Genomic DNA, 20,533 nt, shown 5'->3' on the forward strand with positions numbered 1-20,533 from the left:
TTCTGTCTGTCCCTCCTGTGTCCTGGAAATCCGTCGCGACCAATGCTACAAGTTATTTTCATACACTACGTACTTTAGCTGTCCAAATGCTTAACACTTGTTTGGACTTATGATGCGCTTTTATCGCCTTCATTAACAAGAGATTTATGAAGCAAAGTTATAAAAAATCTTTTACACTAGGTACTTTTAGTGTACCTAGTTACCTAGGTACATAGGTACGTAGAGATATTAAACTTATCACGCAGTCGGTATTTCACGTACCTACTATTATTTTGTTGACTGTATTTACTTACCGGAATGATGAGATAAGTACCCACCGAAGTGCAACATTATTTGCTTAAAAATATGACGAACGTCTTACGTCATTGTGCTTATATGGATTGGTACACATACACAATGCGCTAAATTAACTGTAAATGGTGAAATAAAAACTTATAACAACCCTAACCTGAATGCATGGAACTTGTACTTATTAAGGAACATCTAGTTTTCAAAATTTAACGGTTAACTAGCAACCAATTATGTAAACAAAGGCCCACTTAACACCAGTCGCCCAGTAAGGTTGTTATTTCGAATCAACGTCCTTCTGAATACCAAAACACCGAAATTTCAAAACAGTTCAACAAAACCAAACATTTCAGGTGTAACTATTGTAGTCAATGTCAAGGTTACCTTCGGCGAACTGACCTACGGAACCTAAATTGCTCTTGAACTCGCTCACACACTGGCCTCAATTGTGCCCCATCTAATGCACCGGTTAACAACCTCTAGTGTCAAGGTGCCTGGTGTTGTTTGCATAGTGAAAGGAAGTCTCAAAACTATCACATCTACGAACGATTCACTAAATTCACGAACTTCAATCACACTCAATGAACGAAGTTCAGTTTTGGTAAAAAAATCTGTATTCGAATTATTTGAATGAAACACATCCAATGTTTGAATTTGTTCTCTATTGAAACAGCGAGTGTGTTGGTTGGATATTCCTTATAAGGCTATTTTTATAATTAGCTACATTGAAAACTGAAACAGACATGATCGCAATATCTATCTACGCAGATAACTGTCGCGGCCTCAACATATCTGCTCAAAACATTATTGTAAATATATTAATACTAATAATACCTACACATATTTCAACCCAAATTAATTAGGTAACCTAACGATCCTATTCCACAATCTGTAGATCGACCTAGATTTTTGGCAGAAATTCCTTACTGTTCCCATTTCCCATACTAGGTCATGTTAAAATCTTAATCCAGGTATGTGTTTTGGATTGAGATCGGATATTGATTTTTGCCTGCCTCACATCCTCATTCAAAGGTATAAGCAGCGACAAACTTGCTTATTTATAATTGATGTCTTTTCATGTGTTCTTAGATCCTTGTAATAGATGCCCTATTTCACACTCTAATAACTTACTTATTTACGCTACTTATTTCTAAACGATGATAGAGAGAAATAAGAATTTTAACTTCGGAAGTCAAACTTAAGTCCTTAAGTTGGCCAGCTGTTCTTGCAGTTGCGACTACTATCTACTAAATTAAGTTTACCAAGTTAAAGTGTTTACTATTTACATACAGGTGCGTATCAAAAAAGGTACCGATGTGCCCAATATCTACGTTTTTATGTTAGGATATTTTTAAGAGATTATTTTTCTTGGTTTCCTTAGGAGCGAGATAAGTAGAGGTAGTAGGTACTTACGAAAACTGGTGATTGTGTGGATAAAAGGTAATGTACTAAAGTCCCTAAGCCTAGTAAGATTTTGGAGACACTTAATTATTTAGATAACCAAAGTTATACATAAAATTGCTGTTTGACTATCTGTACCGTGCTCCCTAATTTTCCTTTAATGTTTCGTGCAGTTCCTTTTGCCTACAGGAGAAATATTAAACTGTATCTGTGTGACTGAGTACAGTCCCAAGCTTGTCTAATTTTAAAATTGGAATCATTGACACGACGAAGAGGATCGTAGAGACATGACCTAGTACAAGAAACGGATGCGTCCAAAATCCGCGCAGTGTAAACAGCGTATCCTATTGTGCCAAATAAGCAATCACGTGCGTAGTCGTGCACTGTGGGTGTGATATATAAAAAGTTAAACCTTATCCCACCCAGTGTTTTGAATGCATCCCTATTGCTGTCAACCCTACCAATTAGCGATATGTTGCGAAAGCGCGAGGGTGGTCGAGCCATGCGGGCTCAGCTGCGTTTAACTTTACACACAATTTTGCACGTCATACCGAGGTATGCTGTTTGTACCTCTATTTAAGTTTGCGGATGTACTTTCCACACAAGAGATATCCGCTATCTTTGTGCATCGAGTTCTATGAATGAAGACGCTCTTTACCAGCTTTACATCGACTTTAAACACCTCGTTCGCCTAAGTCAGTTAAGTCTTCGAATACTTGCTGAAGAAAGGTGGGCCTTTTAATTTTATTTTACCTACATTATTTTGCTAGGGTCAATGACAAATCTAGGTACGACTGACCATAATCCGATTAAATCACTCCTTTTCAAAATAAAAAGTTAATAATATTAGTAGGATTGTAGGAAATCCTATGTGGTACCAGACGACAGGTCTATTCAAAGTTACAGCATTGACCTAATCTTTTATTGGGTCAAAGTTTGTTTCAGCGATAAATATTACAAATGTACAGACTAATTTATTTTAACGAGCTTAACTTATTAAAACAAGCTGAGAGTTTAAATTATGTACGAATACAACAGTATCTAAACGACATTTTGGTGTGTTGAGCTCAAAAGTAAAAACAGAAAAGAAACCTTCGTTTGTACCTAGGAATATTGTGGGCGGTAAGCCTAGTCTGTTCCGGGTGGCTAGCAATCAGATAGAGGTACTAGAATCGATTTGTTTTTTTTTCTAGATCATAAGCTAATATTCTTTGGTTGCCAAATCTCCCGATAAATATTTCATGGAAACTGGTAACTGTTAGTTACTAGGTACCTACAGTCAGCCAAATTATTTAGTTTCCAGATATGCAGGTAAGAAAATCAAAATTGATTTAGTATGGAGACTTGATCACATAGTCAATGAACAAGGATGTTATAATAGTGTACCTACTGAAACAAAGTTCTAAAATGATAAATTTTAGATCGAAGTATCGTGGCTTGAAAAGTCACCTCTAACTACTCTACCTATTTCAAATACTCTCTAATATTACAATGCCAATAAGTGGATTTAAAACAAAAGTCTTGTATGTTCATTAATAAGGCAAATGATGATGTAGGATACCTACACTCGTTCATTAGACAGGTCTACCTAACTATCAATAAATTAAGTACTTATAAATTTAAAGGAAAATTGAAATTAATTATTAAAATAAATTCTTTCTTGTAGGTAACCAGCGTAAAATAAAGAGCTTACATTAAAGATATAAATAAACTTATCAACATGTCCTTTTTAATCGAGCAAGTCCTGATCATTCCATACAAAAGCACTCGTGTCATCTTGATTCACGAGCAATTAAGGTGACTGCCAGCAGCCAAAACAATCGATCGTTGCAAATGGCCGTCTCGTTGACACGCACTTGTCAGACGCGCGCGAGACAGTCTCGAGTCTCTCTACATTAAACGAACTGCCAATATATGCTTTATATTGCAGAAATAAGATTATTTTTTTTACTGATAGCGTGCGGCGATGAATGATAAGTAATTTTAGGTCACGTTAGGATTAAATTGAATGATCCCACACATGACACACAAAAGTACAACTGTAGTAAATCAAAGTTTAAGACTCTTCATTAGAGACAGAAATAGATTTCACCAATAAGTGTCACTTGATGCAGATTTATATCCTCAACAATAGAGCGAGGAGCTTACAAAGTAACTTCATACACTACACTGACTGACTGCAAAGGTGATACTGGTACTGGGTAGGTAACATAAAAAATTGAGAAAACTATTCCTAAATTTGTACCTACATGGAATTCTAATTTTAAATCTTAATTCGAAGATACGTAGAGATTATGGTGCGTATGAGTGCGGGCGCACTCAGCTGATCGCCGGTGGGGAGCAGACCTGTTGCCAACCGCACTTTCAATTAACTGTTCTTAACAGTAATGAAATCTTTGAACTAACGAAATCATCAATTAATTAGATTAAAATTATCATTTGCTCTGAGTATAAATTATCATTATGAATATGCTCGGTACATAAGAAAACTTTAACGATAAGGTCATAAAAATGCAGAAACTGTAGGTAAGCGTTTAAGATACGTATTAAATTTAAACTCGTAACAGTGTCGCGTCCTTGCTTCTCATGATAAGGAATGATTATATTTATAAAAGTAACAAGCACATGTGTACATTAAATTAATGGATATTTGACAATGCTACACTTCATCAACGATATACCAATTTTCGGACAATATATCTTAATAATGTTCGGAGATGCAGTGATGCGATAACGATAACTGATTTATCGGGCGTAGTCATCGTTTTGGCAGGATGTTGCCTGTGGGTCAAGGGGAAATCAATCAATAGGAGCGAAAGTTATGGTGCTCGGACAGAATTGTTCGATTTGAATAATTTCGTAGATTAAAGGTCCTTTTTCCACACCACCTGAGAGGTAAGAACCGTAGGTGCGTTTTTTTTATAGAGGTCTCCCCGGTAGGCCTATTCCTCTTTGCTACGTAGTTCACAGGCAGTAACCGGTGGCCTTAAGTATCATCCGGAAAAAAATTGTACCCAGTGCAATTTTGTCTAACAGATTGGGATCTTCGAGGTCCCAAAACTGAGGTAGCGTACGGTGTCGAGATTAGGTAATGTGTCAGGAATTGTGTCATTCAGTTAAACGGAGGCGGTGCGTTTGCACGTCGATTATATGAGTCGAGGGCAGTGTTCCTCGGCCAGCGCGAATGGCAGACACAGAGACGTCGACCGCCTACTCGGGTACTCACCTACTCTACGTCAAAACCGCGATTGGCAATTGTGATAAGCTAAAGGGCATATCAGCTGTTGCGGAATCATACATTTTGGCAATTACAAACATTTATGGATAGTTTGGCGAAACGAATTTAAATACGGACCAATATATTTTTGTCCTATAAATTAATTTGCTAATATCATGGAATATTAAGTCCAGGTTCTATTAAGCTTAATAAAGCTTACATAATGATTTGGAGGTGGTGAATTCTTATAGAAAGAACACAATAATAATTTGTTATAGTTAAATGCTTCATGATGTTTCTCCTTTTGTCTTGGCAATTCTTTCACCCATACAAGTTTTTATTTGTTAATTTTATCAACCCGGTGTAAAGTTTTGTGGTGGCGGCCACGCACTCTTACCAAAAAGGTGAATAAAATTAACAAATAAGAACACATCACTTCACTCGTCCCTTACATTTCACCTGTACACCAATTCATGTTAGCATTAACTATCTTCTATCATTTAAGAAGGAAATTGAAATTGCGTTCTTTATAAAAAGAGCACATTTTGCATTGATATCTTGCACCTTCTCAATACACTTCCAAGAACGCTAGTGATGGCTTTATCAGCTTGAATATGCTATAAATAACGTAGATACCTAACTGGTGATCTGGGTCGGTTCATAATCGTGGGAATACCTAACTACTATCTACAAAAATCAAGTATTACAGGACTTTATCACGAATATTGTTTTGAAAACAAAACACTTCTGGTTCGGAAATAAGCAGGCTTAAAATTAAATGACAGTTGGTTTATAAATACAATTTATACAAGAGAGACCGACAATTTATGCGTGCACTAACATACGAGCGTTATTATTGGAGTCAAGAGCTAGAAACTATAATTAACAACATACAGATACAAAATCTTAATTTACACTATATTTTGATGACTTCAGAGGAACAATTTCATTACATGATATCTTATGTTTGGTACTAAAAATACTGAGATCTGAATAATCTGCATTACAATAAATGATCTTAAAGATACATCGACGTAGATATGTTTTAGTTAAGTTGCAAGGACTTCTACCTATTCTGGTTCACATTTTTTCATTGCCATGTATGAACGTTACTAAGTGACAATGAGACCTAACAGAGTGCTATCAATTAATTTTTGCGCTAAAATTGTTCAATTAATCGTAAGCTATACGCTGTGGCACTGGAGTTAACGTTATCGTCAGCGGTCGAAGCCCCTTGCTCACGTTACCAGATTACATGCTAGTCTGAACTTTGATAGCCCTGTTTTCGCAATTACAACTATTTCACCCCAACTTTTGTGTCATTTCTATATTTACAAATAAAAATACCCATCTACGTTACCAAACTTAAATAAGACTAGCACATTCTTTTTACATTTTGCTAAAAATAACTCTAAGCATAGGTGGCCAGGTAGTTAAATGAAACTTAAAATTTCAATCACAGATTTCAAAGCCCATAAGTTTGACTTTGCTTGAATTAGAATGCTTAAGTAGGTACCAAAATACTCTATAGACGTTTACATTGACCGTTGCAGATTTTATTATTCAAAAGTTGTCGGAGACGATCGCGATAGCAAACTCAAGTTGTCGTGTTCTATAGACAATGGCACACAATATACGCGTCGAAGTTGAAGCAATCATTGGCTAATTAAAATTTGCTGTGCGTGACGCGACCACGAAGTGCCTTACTCACTTATAGGCTGCACACGTGCCTGTCAATGAACTTCGTAGACCATGCCAATAGCCGGGCACGCGTTAAGCCGCCAAAATTATAGACTCAGCCGCTGATCTATCCGCTGTCGTCAAGCAACTCTTTTGAATTTAAGGATAACGCCGCGTTCACTAACATTTTGCAGAGCACTACTTTCTTTGAACATTTTATCACTAGAGTACCTACCTGCATGAAATTTATACAGCATATTTTTTAAACTATGTGATTTACCGCCATCGGTTCCTACAAATGGACTAGAGTTTCTATCTAGACTAGGGGCATCGAACTTAGTTCTATATCGATATTACACTACACAATACTTTACAAGTATTAAAACTGATTACTTATTACGAACTTAAGTTCTCAAAGGTACTAACGTGCAAATATGAGGACATTGTCAGTCCGGGCGAGGAAGTCGTCCTGTTCTGTGTGAGTGACGAAGGTACGGGCCAGAGCTGGTGCATCGGACTGCACACCGGCCGGTGGTTTCCGGCGCTCGAATCGTTCCATCATGTCTGCCGGCACGTGTGGCAGCTCCCGCCCCGTCGTGTTGGGGGCTTGAGTGAAGCCGAGTTTCGCGAGCAGGCTCTCACGGATCACTCTCAAGCTGTGTTCTCTCGCGTTCTCGTAGGAGCGGCAGGAGGCGCACGCTATCTGTGCCGCTGGAGGGTCCTGGGGACAGGCGAGCTCGGCAGCGACGGCCGCCAGCCACGCGGCCAGAAGCAGCAGGCTCGCGGGCCTGGCCCGCGGCCCGCGCGACGCGCCCAGCGGACGCGTGGTGCGGCAGAGCGGGGAGGCGGCGGCGTAGCGCGATGAGCGATGTGCGGCCGCGGGCGGCGCGTGCTACACTGCACACGACTCACATTCGACACTAGAGTCGCACGCCACGCCACGCGGCGTTGCTCGGGGCGCTGCAGCCGCCCCGCGCCGCCAGCCCCGCTCGTCCCGCGGGCTGGCCTGCTGACTCACCGCGCTGGCGGCGCCAGGGCTGCGCCGGGAACTCGGAAAATGCGCCCAATGATGAAGTTTCACCGACTGCACACAGTGCGCCGCCCGCCCTACAGGTTCTACGAAACTAACTACGACTGCCCGAAAAATATTCATGTCGAAGCAATTTACTGAAAAATTGCACATTTATAAATGAAAATATTTTGGTTCTTCCTAAAGACCGATCCTTAAAATGTATAACAAATGAATATATGTAGGTATTTCATACTAAATAGATGTCTGAAACATTGTAAGGAAACTAGGCTATAGAATGCTGTTAATTTAGATATCTCTCACTCAGCGGTGAGCGGTGAGACCAACCAGAAGATACAGCTAATCAGTAATCGTTACAAACCAGCCACGCACGTGCTATAAATTGAGTATAAAATAAAATAATTTGGTACAGTAAGAAATATTTGTGTAGTAATTTCAAACAGTTTATTTTTACTGGTAGCATACGAACTAATCCGTTGTGTAGAATAGAATAAATATTATGACAGTTCTCTCGAAAAATGCGAATACCTATCAGGTAACCGCTGCTCATAAGTCTAGAGAAGTCTGGATAGTGTAACGTGTTAAGGAAAAATTAGAAAAGCGGTATGTAGGTGCAGGCGTATCGTACCTATAGTACCTATGTACTTTGTACCTATGTAATATTCATGTGGGTATTTGAATTGCTTTTCTTTAATAAAAGTAAAAATTTCTTCACGTTGCTATGCACATAATTATTAATATTTTTATTCAGAACAATCATTTCCACTCCCAGACTTAGATGGACCTAGGCACAAAATAAAACTAAATCAGAAAGCTAATTAAGAACAGATTTATCAGGTAGAGTTTTCGTGTGAAGTTTATTTTTTATTGAGAATGATCTTCATCGCATTGTGATGGTATTTCGTATATGTAATTGAAATTCCCGTGGAATGTCTCATACATAGGTACTCCAGAAATCTGAATCATTATAAAGTACTCACTCAAATAAAGTGGGTAGTATCAATTTGCGTGGCAGAAGACCTCATTCGTCCAATTATAGAAATTGTGGCAAATTTCAAGAATTAGTGATTAAAAGGGTGGAATCATAATGTCATACAAATAAAGTAGAAAATATAAGAAATTTAATTGACGACGTTGGGGGTGGTGGTGGGGGCTGCAGTGGCAAGTAGCAGTGACCAGTTACTGCAGCAACGTGTCATAGATTCGATTTCAGTACGGAAAAATAATTTGTGTGATCAACATATTTTACCTACTTCTGAAACTAGGTGTAATGTATTTGTCACACAATGAAATGGACACACGACACACATTAAAATAAAAATATATCGTCTCATGAATTTACCTAAATATTAAAAATGCAATAATTATGTAGTAAACATTAACCACATTTTAATGGTGAACTTGATACCAAAGTTTGATACGCAGTGGCTGGGCGGTCGTCTATGACGCAACGTATCGCGGGTTCGATTCCCGCAAGTGTGATCTATAAAAACAAGTGTACCTAAATACTTACGTGTTGTGTTCAGGTATGTGCTTAATAAGAAATACTTATAATACATAATTATGTTTTCATTCCTTCATTGTTCGTCGCGGCAACCATGCAGGCTAATCATAGTTAATCCGTTCAGGTGCACTACCTGGTATATTCTAAACGTAGAGGAGAATCGATTTCGGAATTGAACCAAATATTATATTGTTAGTGGGTCACTAACTTCAATTTATAATTTCTCGGTCGGCACGGCTTTTGTCAGTTGTCATGCTGGCAGCCAATGGTTAAGGTTCCTTCTCAAGCGTGCAATTATTTAACCGCGCAGTCAAACAAATTCGGGCTAAATGTTTTAGATACCGAATAGTAACAGAATGTAAACAAAATACTTTCTGCGAGTTGTTGACTGATTTGTGGCACAATACAAATTTTCTCGGATGTCGATATATAATTCTACCTACTTGTATTAGGTAGAATTGTGTATAATACATATATATAACGGTGCGATGTTAACGTAATACTAAAACTGTACTAATTATTATGTTTATTTTTATTCTCACAAAAATAAAGACGCGAGAAGCCTTCTAATGGCTTAGATTTTTGGAGAGAAAGACGAGGATGTGTGGGATCCTTACCTAACTGATCACCATCACCACCAATAAGGTTTCAGAACTAACAAATTCCAGATCCCGTACTGTGCAATGCCTGTCCTTTAAATATGGGTATATCCTTAGGGAGACCTATGCTACTTCCCCCTTAAGGATTATAAAGTGTGCTCAGGTCACTGAGAGTTACAAGTTACAACCACAATCTCCTATGGTCCCAACTTTAAGCACTCGAGGCTTCAAAGGTATTCTGTAGCTTAAAAAATATTATTGGATTCATTGCAGCTCAAGTGTACCGGCTGCTGTGTAAAGTGTCGCAGGTTCGATTCCCGCACGAAACAATTCTTAATTTGATGTACAAATTGTTGTTCTTGGTCTGAGTGTGCTGATTACGAGTACCTAAATGAAATTGTACGTTTGTTAACGCACACACGTACGACTCAGGTGAAAATCCTAGAAGCGCAAAAAATCTTGTTTTCATCACGGAGAATTTATGATACTTTGGCACATGGGAATTTTCTGTGTTTTCATCCTTCCATTTCTTTCTAAACGAATAGATTTAGATTCCATAAAGTTGGCACAAATGTAAATAAAGAAACTACTCTATTTTATTTTAAAAGTTCAATGAAGTTTTGAAACAGAAACAAACTACAACTCTAGTTTTTAGATGTCATTTTTATTGTCAAATGTCAACTGTCATTGTCATATGTCAGTGGAATTGTGATTGTTTTGGTATGGATTTCTGATATGCATTTTATGTTTTTAAAACAAATAGATGAATATTCCTGAATTATAGGCTAACCATTGAAGAAGTCTAGAATGCAAAAATGTCGAATATGTTTACGGCAACGCAAAAAACTTGTTTTATTAAGCACAAAAGTCAACGGAATTACTTTTGCCGAAATGATGTCTGCAATTGCAAACGTTAAGGTATTTATAAATGTTATTCTTGTGTTTATTTGGAAATAGCCTACATAACAGATGTACCGAATTAAAACAAGTTTACTTTTACCATAGTTGATTAAGAATAGTGACGATATTGCTCAATTTTATTTCGTTCCGCAGGTTTCAAACGAAGACAGTTGTTGTGGTATGCTATGCCGTAACTGCCGTGTAAAATTAATAGATGCATACAATTTCAAACTTGAAATCGAGAGGTAATAATCTTAAACATGATGATAACATATAAAAAATAATATACTCAACCAACTCAACACAAAATCTCCTTATTTCAGATCTGAAATGATACTCCAAGAAACTTCTAATACAAAGAGAATTTGCTTTAGCAACATAAGTGACATTAAGATTGATATTGAAATAGACACTGATTTTAAGCCAATATTACCTGCAATGGATAATTTTTACCAGAAACTAGTTGAAACTGGGACCAATACCCTGTCATACAATGATACTTTAATAAAAAAAATAGAAAACCCAATTGAAGGCTACAATGAAAATAATACACTGTCAGTGGGTGAATTTTTGAATTCTATTAAAAATGAATCTGATAACGATTGTGATTATGTAAGTATAAACATATTTTGTAAATATACATTTATCAGAAAACTATAAGTTACTAATCTCCTGAAAATGTATTTATTACAGCAGGCTTATGAAATAGGTGCCAATGACTATTACTCCGAATCAGACAGTAACTATAGTAATAATGAGGGCGAGAAAAAAAGGAAAAAAAATAAGAAAAAGAAACATAATGGTGAGCTTAGTAATAAAATAATTTGCTTATAAGATTGGAATTCTTGAGTTCTGCACACATTTTAGAAGAATAATTGTGAACCTTGTAGTATATAAAAATGTAATTATCTTTACTTTTTAGGATGGAAAAACAGTCCAACAGAGAGACCCAGAAAAGATGGGCCGCAGACAGTTCTAGAAAAACCTCTCAAACCTAAATACATAGAGGATTTGAGATTAGTCAGGGCAGAACCTGAAGTGAAACCTAAAAGAAATAGAGTTAAAAAGCCTAGAACTTCAAAACTGAAAGTTTGTCCATATTGTGGTAAACTATCTAAGACTATGGACTATCATATTTTGATTCACACAGGTAAGTGAATAATATTATATTAATGCCATATAGACTAAAGAGTAACAGAATTGATTTAGGTAGCAATTACCTTAAAAAATATTACTTGTAGAATAGGTAAATAAAAATAATAAATGTGCTCTTCATTCCCTTGCATTTTTGTACTTTATTAGCAAGAGCCAAGTCCAGAGTACTGCAGGCGCGGGTGGGGCAATGAGGGGAAAACTAGGTACATCTGTACAAGTTGTATAAGTAAAAAACTTAATATGAACTTGTTACTTTACAGCTGAAAGGAAGTTCAAATGTGATCAGTGTGGAAGCGCATTTTTCACATTGTCTGTGTTAAATTCACACATGAAGCGACACACTGCAATTAAAAAGTTTAAATGTGACCAATGCATCGCCGCTTTTGCCAATGAGAGAGAGTTACGAAGGTGAGTTTTATAGAATTTCTTTTTAAAGGACAATTGCAACAGCCTTTGTTTGCTGGTTCAGTATGGTTTTAGCACCATTGTAATATAGAGTAAACTTGTCCTTAACCTTCAAAAGCAGATACTATAAATTAGCAGCTGCTGTGTGATGTCGCATTTCGAGTAGTAAAAGGTGTGATGAAATGCATAAAAGTAATATTAAACATAAGATTATTACAATAATTGTTTTAAACATAGCTATTTTTTTACAGCCACAACATAATGCATCAAGATGAAAAGAAATATGTGTGCAACATTTGCAATAAATCATTTAAAAGGGTATGTATGTACTTTGCTTTAATAATTAAATATTACTATACTGTTATATGGCCATATTAGCCATTATAGAATTATGTCGACTACTACATGTTAATTATCGCATGCGCCATTTATTAGATAAAAAATAATATATTAGCCAACCTTTAGTAACATATAAACTTGCATTTTTACAGAAACCAATTTTAAAACGGCATATGATGATACACAATTTTGGCAGTAAACCCATCCAATGCGAATTATGCCCTATGACGTTTATTACTAAGTACAATTTACGACATCACATGCGCGTGCATACTGGCGAGCGACCTTTTAAATGCGAGGTAACGCAAAATATTTTCTATTTCTCTTCACTGGATCTCCTCTTATGTTGTGTATTAGAAATTCAAATACACTTAAAAATCCAGAGCGGGAATCAAACACGCGATATGTTGCGCATCAGTCAGGAGCTCAGCTACACTGCCCCAACCATACAGTCAAACATATCAAAATATTTAGAATATTTTTTATACCTGAAGATTTAAAAGGCATTCATTAAAGTAAACTGTTCAACAATTTCAGATTTGTTCGCAACCATACAGTTACAAACATGACTTCAATAGACACTGTTTAAAAAAGCACGGCGTGTTTTTGAAACGAAGATCGGTGCGTGTTATGAATGAAGAAGTATTACAACAAGAGAGAGCTCTTATGAGGGAACTGTCACTCCGAGCTCATGGGATTATAAAGGAAGATGAAGTTAAAAACCCATTTGACGGCCCTCAAGCGGCACAGGCGTACGAACAAGCCATGAAAGCCATTGCAGCCAACAAAATACCAATTATATTTTGAATAATACCCACACTTTTAATTGTTATTTTTTTATAATGGCAACTGATCAAATTCATACTTGCCTTTTAAGATTATGTTCGTAAACTAAGTCAAGCACGTATTATATGGGAAGATATAGGGCTCAAACTAGACAGATGACCCTATATGGCAATTTTATTGTTATTGCAATACAGATTAAAAATATTTTTTATGTTTATAAGAAATTTAATTTTTTCATGACCATAAATGATAATTTTTCACGTACATATGTATAAATAAATGTTGATTAGATGTGTAACTCTGGTTTTCTTTCATATTCTTTAACCTTCAAAGGCAAGGTAAATAACTCATTTATAATTATCATAATCAGCCTCAAGACTTATACTGCGGAACATAGGTCTTCCCAAAGATTTCCAGATACTTGGAAACGACCTGTATCTAGCAGCTCCCTGCAACAGCTAGGTACCCAACAACCAATCACAAGAACTATAAGATTATTTTGCTTAATACTGGCCATATTTCTAAACTGTTTTTAAATACCTAATTTTGTATTTCGAAAAATCATAATATTACATTTTCCTAATGACTTGACCCGCTCGGGTCAGTCTTAATGCATTTTCTTACACTTGATATCATATTTCACACAAGGCCAGGGTCAATTTTGATGAATGTGGGGTGGGATTGAAGCACAATCGATGTCAGGGGTTAGGGTAACTAATTAAATGACCGACTTTTACTGTCATGCAAAAGTATTTTATTTTCGTATTTTAGTTTATAATTAATGTCAGACTATACACAAGGCTTTTTTTAACTCTAATCAATAAGTCACACCTTTAAAAATATTAAGAATGACTACATTCACACAGATAAAAAAAAAGAACAAGAAATGTTTTATTAAATGTTCCTTGTTCGAGACGAAGTGAAATAAAATTAATTACTTAGGTACGTACCTGCAATAAGCAGCCTTCAGATAATACTTACCATGCTTAATTAATCTTTTTGCGTAGGTATGGGTGGTACCTACCCATTATCCCCGATCCCTATAACCCCTGTCACAAAGTCCATTACGAAGAAAAAGGCTTTTGTTGCCCCCTACAAAAGAGTAGGTAATTTAATACCACTTATCTTTGACCAGTTATAAATAACACAAGGCGGCGTAACTTCTAAGTATCTAATGGACCCTTTTATCCGCCTATCAATCAATTTCTACTATATAAGGGAGGATTTTTTCCCAACACTCTCAGTCTTTTACGAAAACTGGAGAAAGCTGTAGTTAGTCATGGTAAGTTCTTCATTCAGTATTATTTGTAGTTTTATGAATTAGCTATTTTATTGGCTATACCTAGATAAAATCCAATAAATAAGTGTTAGAAAATATTCTAAATCATTTTGAAACGTTAATTATTTAATGTTATATTCAAGTACTTGCAAGTCTTTTTAGAATTAGCCTAGAATTTTTGAATATTTTATCAAGTTGACTCATATTTCCAAATTTCTGCTTAACCCTCCGAGAAATCTTTTTAATTAATTAAATCCTAAACATAAACTTTAGTAGCTGACTGTACCTATCCAAGCCATAGGTATATTACGATGAGAAGTGTTCAACCGCAACTCTGTATGTATATAGTTCACTTCACACTGCCTGTACGGAAGGAAAACCTGTTACTTACCTACTTCTTTTATTTCCAGATAACACGGCCGCTTGTCTTCGTGATAGTATGTTTTGGATTCTTCATTTTACTTCAATCGTTGGTACCAAAGGTGATGGCATTAAAGAATTCCAACGTTGACGAGTACATGCTCGAAGATCAAAGGACTCGTAAAAGAAAAAACTATGTCGTGCGATTGGCTAGAGACAGTGAAATATTAGGGAATTCTGGAAACTTAGGTACGAACTATGACACAGATTCTTTTCAACCGGACCCTACGAATCCTGAAGAGCTGTCGGCATTTATCGTGGACTACGCAAACATGATACGAAATGATGTTATCCTATTGGACAAATCTGTTGAAACGAGGACACGGAAAAGGGGTAACATTCAAGTTAAGAAGTATAACAATGTGAGTACATTCTTAAAAGTTCATAACTCCTACCGCCAGTCACTTAATGTTATTACCTAAAATGTATTTTTAGCATACCTGCCCTATAAACCACTAACTCCTCTAGTAGGTATTTACTTCTGAAGGATTTACAGTGAAAAAAAGTATGTTTTAAATTACCCACAATTTAGGCATGATCTTTACATGTTATTAATCTTTGTTTACAGCAAGCTCTACCGGATCCGCCCTGCACATGTAATTTTAGCGTAAGTTAAACAAATTACATCAATCATTAAGTATTCTTGGCTACTAGATATTATTCTTTACGATTATATCAATTTTCAGAGAGTTATAGAAGATTTTGGTGAAAACACGTATCCACGTTACGTGGAAACTAGAAATTGTAGTCAAGCACGACAGTTGGCATGCCATCGACCGTATGTCTGCAGAGAAAACTTTTACAACGTAAATATGAACTTTATTGTCATGTCAATAATTTATGTTTTGTATATCAACGGTTTTTAACGTATTCTTTTCTATTTTAGCTAACAGTATTAAAAAGACGGGAGTTTCAACATCAAATATCTTCAATAGACCTACCATCTGATTTAAAATTTCGATGGATAGCGGAATATCGACCAGTTAGCGTTGGATGTGTTTGCACCAGAGATTACTACGACATTGAAAAATAACTCTTTATGAAGAAAAATCGAGAAGCAGAAAATCAGAATGGAAAATTTCCAAAGGTATCAGTCAAATCTGTGAATAGAGCAATCCTGGGCATATTTTAAAAATAAAACTGTAGATCTTATGTTGCATTTTTATTTGCTATCCGTAATCAATATCTTGATTTGTTTCATTTCATACTTCTTAGTTGTAATTTTGCCTTGAATTGATTATTTTAATTACGGTATATAATTTGATTACCAAATTCGAAACAGATGTTTACAAATTAATCTAATTCCTCACAGGCTATTTGGAATATCCAGTGAGGTATGTAGTGTTAATTTAACTTATTATTTAAAATAATTCAAACATAACTTATTCAAAAACGTATTTTAATTAAGTATTAACATTGACTAAATATTTACATAATTAAACATTGTATATTGCTTTTATTATTTAAGAGTTGAATAACATAGGTCAACAACATATTGCATGTAGACGCGTTTTTATACGCAACAGAACTTCAAGAGACATAAAACAGAAATTAAAGATTTTATGTAAAAGCTTTTAAACTAATATGTTTGTATAACTTGAATGGAAGATACTTCTCTCGGGTTTCATGGATCACGTTAATGAGAGTACAGTTTCATGGGCCGCTGGAGTCGGGACCTCTCCTAATTGCGGCAAAATATGTGTTATCGCAACCCTTGTCTCGTTCATCATGCCCATCTCTCGGCGCAGTATGTCCTCAGTCACGGTGTGAATAGACTTAAACTTTAAGTTAATCCCATGCACTTTGTAGACATGGTTATTCAGGTTCACTTTGTAACTGAATGCCACATTGCAAACCTGGAAAATAAAATGTTTAATAAATATATGAAGAAACCATGTCTACATAGTATAGTTATTAAAAGTATGAAATTACAGAATTATATGTTTTGTTTTTGTATAAATAAATACCCTTACTGACAGAGATAGGTTCTTGAAGATGTAGTTTTGTATGCTTTGAAGAACAACTTAGTAACATCCATTTATTTAACATTCAGTAACTACATTCGCTCCTTACTTTCACGTTTAATACAGTACCTTTCGTATGAATTGCTTTATGTCGAACGAAAATGTACTAAGCCCTCAGGTAGTTGAAATATAAGCAAAGAAATTTGTTAAAGTAGTATAAATCGCATTCCGCTGTACAGGAGACCAGCCGCAGTAGACAGAAACTGTAGTATAGTATGTAGTTTGTTTGCATGTTACAATCAAATTGAACCTACTGACCTCGCAAGTATAGGGCCTATCGCCAGTGTGGGTAATCATATGGTTCTGGAGGTGGTGGCTTTGCGTGAATTTTTTATTGCAGAAGCTACAGTTGTACCGTTTTTCTCCAGTATGGATCGCCATATGGCGGCGCAGGCCTGCCATCTGGAACGTGACAACAACATATAGAGAATACAACGCACCTGACATGTGTAGGGCCGCTCCCCGGTGTGCATTCTCTCGTGGTTTTGCAACTGATGTTTCGCGTTGAACGACATTGTGCAAGTGTTACATTTGTACGGTTTGTAACCAGAATGTATACGCAGGTGCCGATTCAGATCACAACGCTGAAATACATCAATTGCATTTTGCACTTATTTTTTCTATTATTATTTTATCAAGCACAAATCAGGGGATTTTGAAATACAGCCATTAAAAAAAAAACAAAACTATAAATGTAAATGATATACTTACAGCTATAAACCTCTTTGTGCACAAATTGCAGGAAAATGGTCTTTCTCCCTTGTGAATTAAATTATGTCTGAAATCAACAAGAAAATTAGTTAAGAAAAGTCAGTAAACAACAAAACTTAATAAATGCAGTTTTCTAAAGTTGACATGCTTACCTAACCAGTGACTTCTGACTGTAGAAACCAGCCCCACATACTTCACAAATATGGTCTTTTATTCCTGTATGTTGTTTAGCATGGATTAGCAAATTACTCTTCTGCGCAAATGATCTGGGACATTGCGCACAGGTATATCTCTTCTTTTCTGAAATATATTCACATAGAAATGAAAATAAGAGGCCAAATTATAGTCAATATGTTAACTCACTTGTAGGCATACATTTGAAACATTCTTTGAAAAGTAACAATTACAACTTACCTTGATGTGTTGCCATGTGATTGCCCAATGTAAACGTGAGAATACCACACACGGGACAAACAAGCTTCTCTCGTTGCTTGGAGACACTGGTCCGCACCATTCTAACAGGTTTGTCCCTGCGCACTACTTTCACACTCTCAGATGAAGAGGACTGAGACTTCGATTTATAACCTGGATGGACTTTCAGTATTGTTGCATCCTTGGGTCTCTTCAACAGGATAGGTGAACCTCTTGAACCATTCTTCAAAATTGGATCTATAAATTAAATGGTAACAATAAAAATTTATTTGTTGTTCCAAGTTAGAAAGATATAAACAATTTTTCATTCAGTAACTAGGAGGCTCACTTGCTTAATTGTAAGGAGTAGTACTTACAGCAAGTAATAGTAGTTGATCGTGACTTATTCTCATCTCTCGATCTACCAGAATCATATTCAGGATCATCCTTAATTTTTTTCAGAACCTTTACTTTTCTGACAACAGTTTTACCTTTGAACACCTTGATATCTGATAATTTAGGTTTCTTGAATTTGGTCTTAGGCTTCTCCACAGGAGGAATGTAATCATCGTCATCATCATCTTGGAAAACATCATCTTCTAAATATTCAGCCTGAAAGTAGAAATCACATGAGGTGAATGTGTAAGAAGGCGACTGACAACACTAGTGGACTCTTTTAATGCTATTCAGAGAAACATTATAAAGCATATAAAACTCACATCTGGATCCCCTTTAGCAGCATAATGAGAGTTGCCTGATGATGTCCAAGTTAGTTGTACATCATCATTGCTATCCAATTTAATTTCTTCTGCATTTGGATCTACTTTCCTAATTACTGTGTTAGCAATCACAATATCTTTAACCTCCATTGTATCGACAGGCCTACTGCTTTCTGGTACCTCAATTTCCATTTCCCACTTTGGTTCCGGCTTTATAGTCAATGGTCCTATTTCACTTTTGATATCAGTAAAAGAGTCAAATGCGATTTTCTTAGTAGGTACATTTCCTTTTTCTCTTGCTAGTATTTTTCTCAGTTTCTTATCTGACCTGTAAATATAGGTAAAATGTTGATTCATGATTTAATAAATTCATATTAGAATGTACTTTCTGATTATGTATAAAGAAACATAGTCTAATCTACTAAGAAAATAAAATTTTCATGCAGTTTCTAATATGAAGGATTTCAGGCAATTTAAACCTTGTTGGTGAGAAAAAACATACCACATAATTATAACTAGATGAGATTTCAAATGTATTGAGATAAATTAAACCAGTTTTAGAAATGTATATAGAGTCCCACTGACATATAAGAAAATAACACTTACTCTCATATAAGTGGTTTAAAATTATTTTATTAAAATAATCTCTCTCAGAGATATAAAAATAAAGATAAGTTTACCTTTCAGCCACAGTTTTAAGTAAGTATGCCTTTTCCAAAGTTGTACAGCATTTGAGGCAAATCTTTTCAGGCAATCCATCATTAGAGGACACCTAAAACATAACAATTTGAGATAATTACTAAAATCATCACGAAAATAACACAATGACAACTAATTAAACATTCTGTTTTCTTAGTTTATTGCTAAACAACACACATGTCTGACAATTCATTCGATAAATGGTGATCTTTGAAGTTTATTTTAAGTTGTAATTTATGTTTAATAAGTACCGATTTGATAAATGATCTCTTCGTTTGTTTTGATCAGAATCTGATAGTTGTAACAAACTGACAAGTTCCTATTCCTAGACCCGCTATTTAGTATGTGCAAAATAGAGGTCTTTTTATAACTTACCTTAACATCGGCAATAGCTGTAAGCATTTCAGCATAATTACCCGACAACTTGTATCGAAATAGAGGACATAATGGTTTATTGTTTGTCAAGCATATACGACACGATTTCATGTCGATAGTATCAATAGGATCAAGCATAATTCAATAACAAAACAAAACTAAAGTGATGGCAGTAATCCGTTTTTATATCGAAGCCCGAAGCACTTCACTTTTCCTAAAATTCTTTAGGGATTGCTAGCTGAGTGTGATTTTACGACTATCTTTTCTTCACCACCTCACTACGCCACCATAGACAATAAAATGAAAAGGGGAAACGGTATGCGTCGCATCGTTCATCTTTCGAAACACAATGTTGCCAGTACTATATTCTCTAATGTTTTTTTTTGTACTAGGCGCTTGAAAACCAGTGTTATTTTCCGTGCTTATTTTGGTGTTTTAATACCAAAGTTTTACATTATTTTTAATAAAATAACTTTGCCCACTGTTAATTCATATAAAACCTTTATTCTAGTTTAATTTCTAGATCCCTACGTAAAATATTATATCGGAATAATCTTTGCATTTATATTTTAATATCGCATTTGGGGATAA

At 35.7% G+C, this 20,533-nt stretch overlaps 3 protein-coding genes across 5 annotated transcripts; 2 read left to right on the forward strand and 1 right to left on the reverse strand.

Moving 5' to 3' along the window:
- Positions 1-10,389: 10,389 nt before the first annotated feature.
- Positions 10,390-13,602, forward strand: LOC118281629 (zinc finger protein 510-like). Its single transcript, XM_035602256.2, has 9 exons — positions 10,390-10,637; positions 10,773-10,864; positions 10,943-11,231; positions 11,313-11,421; positions 11,542-11,769; positions 12,035-12,182; positions 12,431-12,497; positions 12,671-12,817; positions 13,056-13,602. The coding sequence occupies exons 1-9, from the start codon at positions 10,527-10,529 to the stop codon at positions 13,323-13,325; spliced, it is 1,461 nt and encodes a 486-aa protein (XP_035458149.2). The 5' UTR covers positions 10,390-10,526; the 3' UTR covers positions 13,326-13,602.
- A 468-nt stretch (positions 13,603-14,070) lies between these two features.
- Positions 14,071-16,155, forward strand: LOC118281630 (prothoracicotropic hormone). The gene is made up of 5 exons (XM_035602257.2): positions 14,071-14,586; positions 14,994-15,365; positions 15,572-15,610; positions 15,690-15,809; positions 15,890-16,155. Exons 1-5 carry the CDS (start codon positions 14,584-14,586, stop codon positions 16,034-16,036), a joined length of 681 nt encoding a protein of 226 aa, XP_035458150.1. The 5' UTR covers positions 14,071-14,583; the 3' UTR covers positions 16,037-16,155.
- Positions 16,156-16,385: 230 nt separating this feature from the next.
- Positions 16,386-20,243, reverse strand: LOC118281622 (histone-lysine N-methyltransferase PRDM9). 3 transcript variants are annotated; one of them, XM_035602248.2, is made up of 9 exons: positions 19,943-20,243; positions 19,549-19,640; positions 18,869-19,196; positions 18,641-18,761; positions 18,153-18,407; positions 17,891-18,038; positions 17,739-17,805; positions 17,468-17,611; positions 16,386-16,859 (listed from the first exon to the last, which is right to left on the reverse strand). In XM_035602248.2, exons 1-9 carry the CDS (start codon positions 20,078-20,080, stop codon positions 16,635-16,637), a joined length of 1,518 nt encoding a protein of 505 aa, XP_035458141.1. In that variant the 5' UTR covers positions 20,081-20,243; the 3' UTR covers positions 16,386-16,634. The 3 variants fall into 3 exon arrangements, with proteins under 3 accessions (XP_035458141.1, XP_035458140.2, XP_035458139.2); XM_035602247.2 differs by lacking the exon at positions 17,468-17,611 and adding an exon at positions 17,286-17,429 and having other exon boundaries at positions 18,527-18,761; XM_035602246.2 differs by having other exon boundaries at positions 18,527-18,761.
- Positions 20,244-20,533: the final 290 nt, after the last annotated feature.

This window comes from Spodoptera frugiperda, chromosome 20, assembly GCF_023101765.2.
Source record: "Spodoptera frugiperda isolate SF20-4 chromosome 20, AGI-APGP_CSIRO_Sfru_2.0, whole genome shotgun sequence".
Taxonomy (NCBI): domain Eukaryota; kingdom Metazoa; phylum Arthropoda; class Insecta; order Lepidoptera; family Noctuidae; genus Spodoptera; species Spodoptera frugiperda.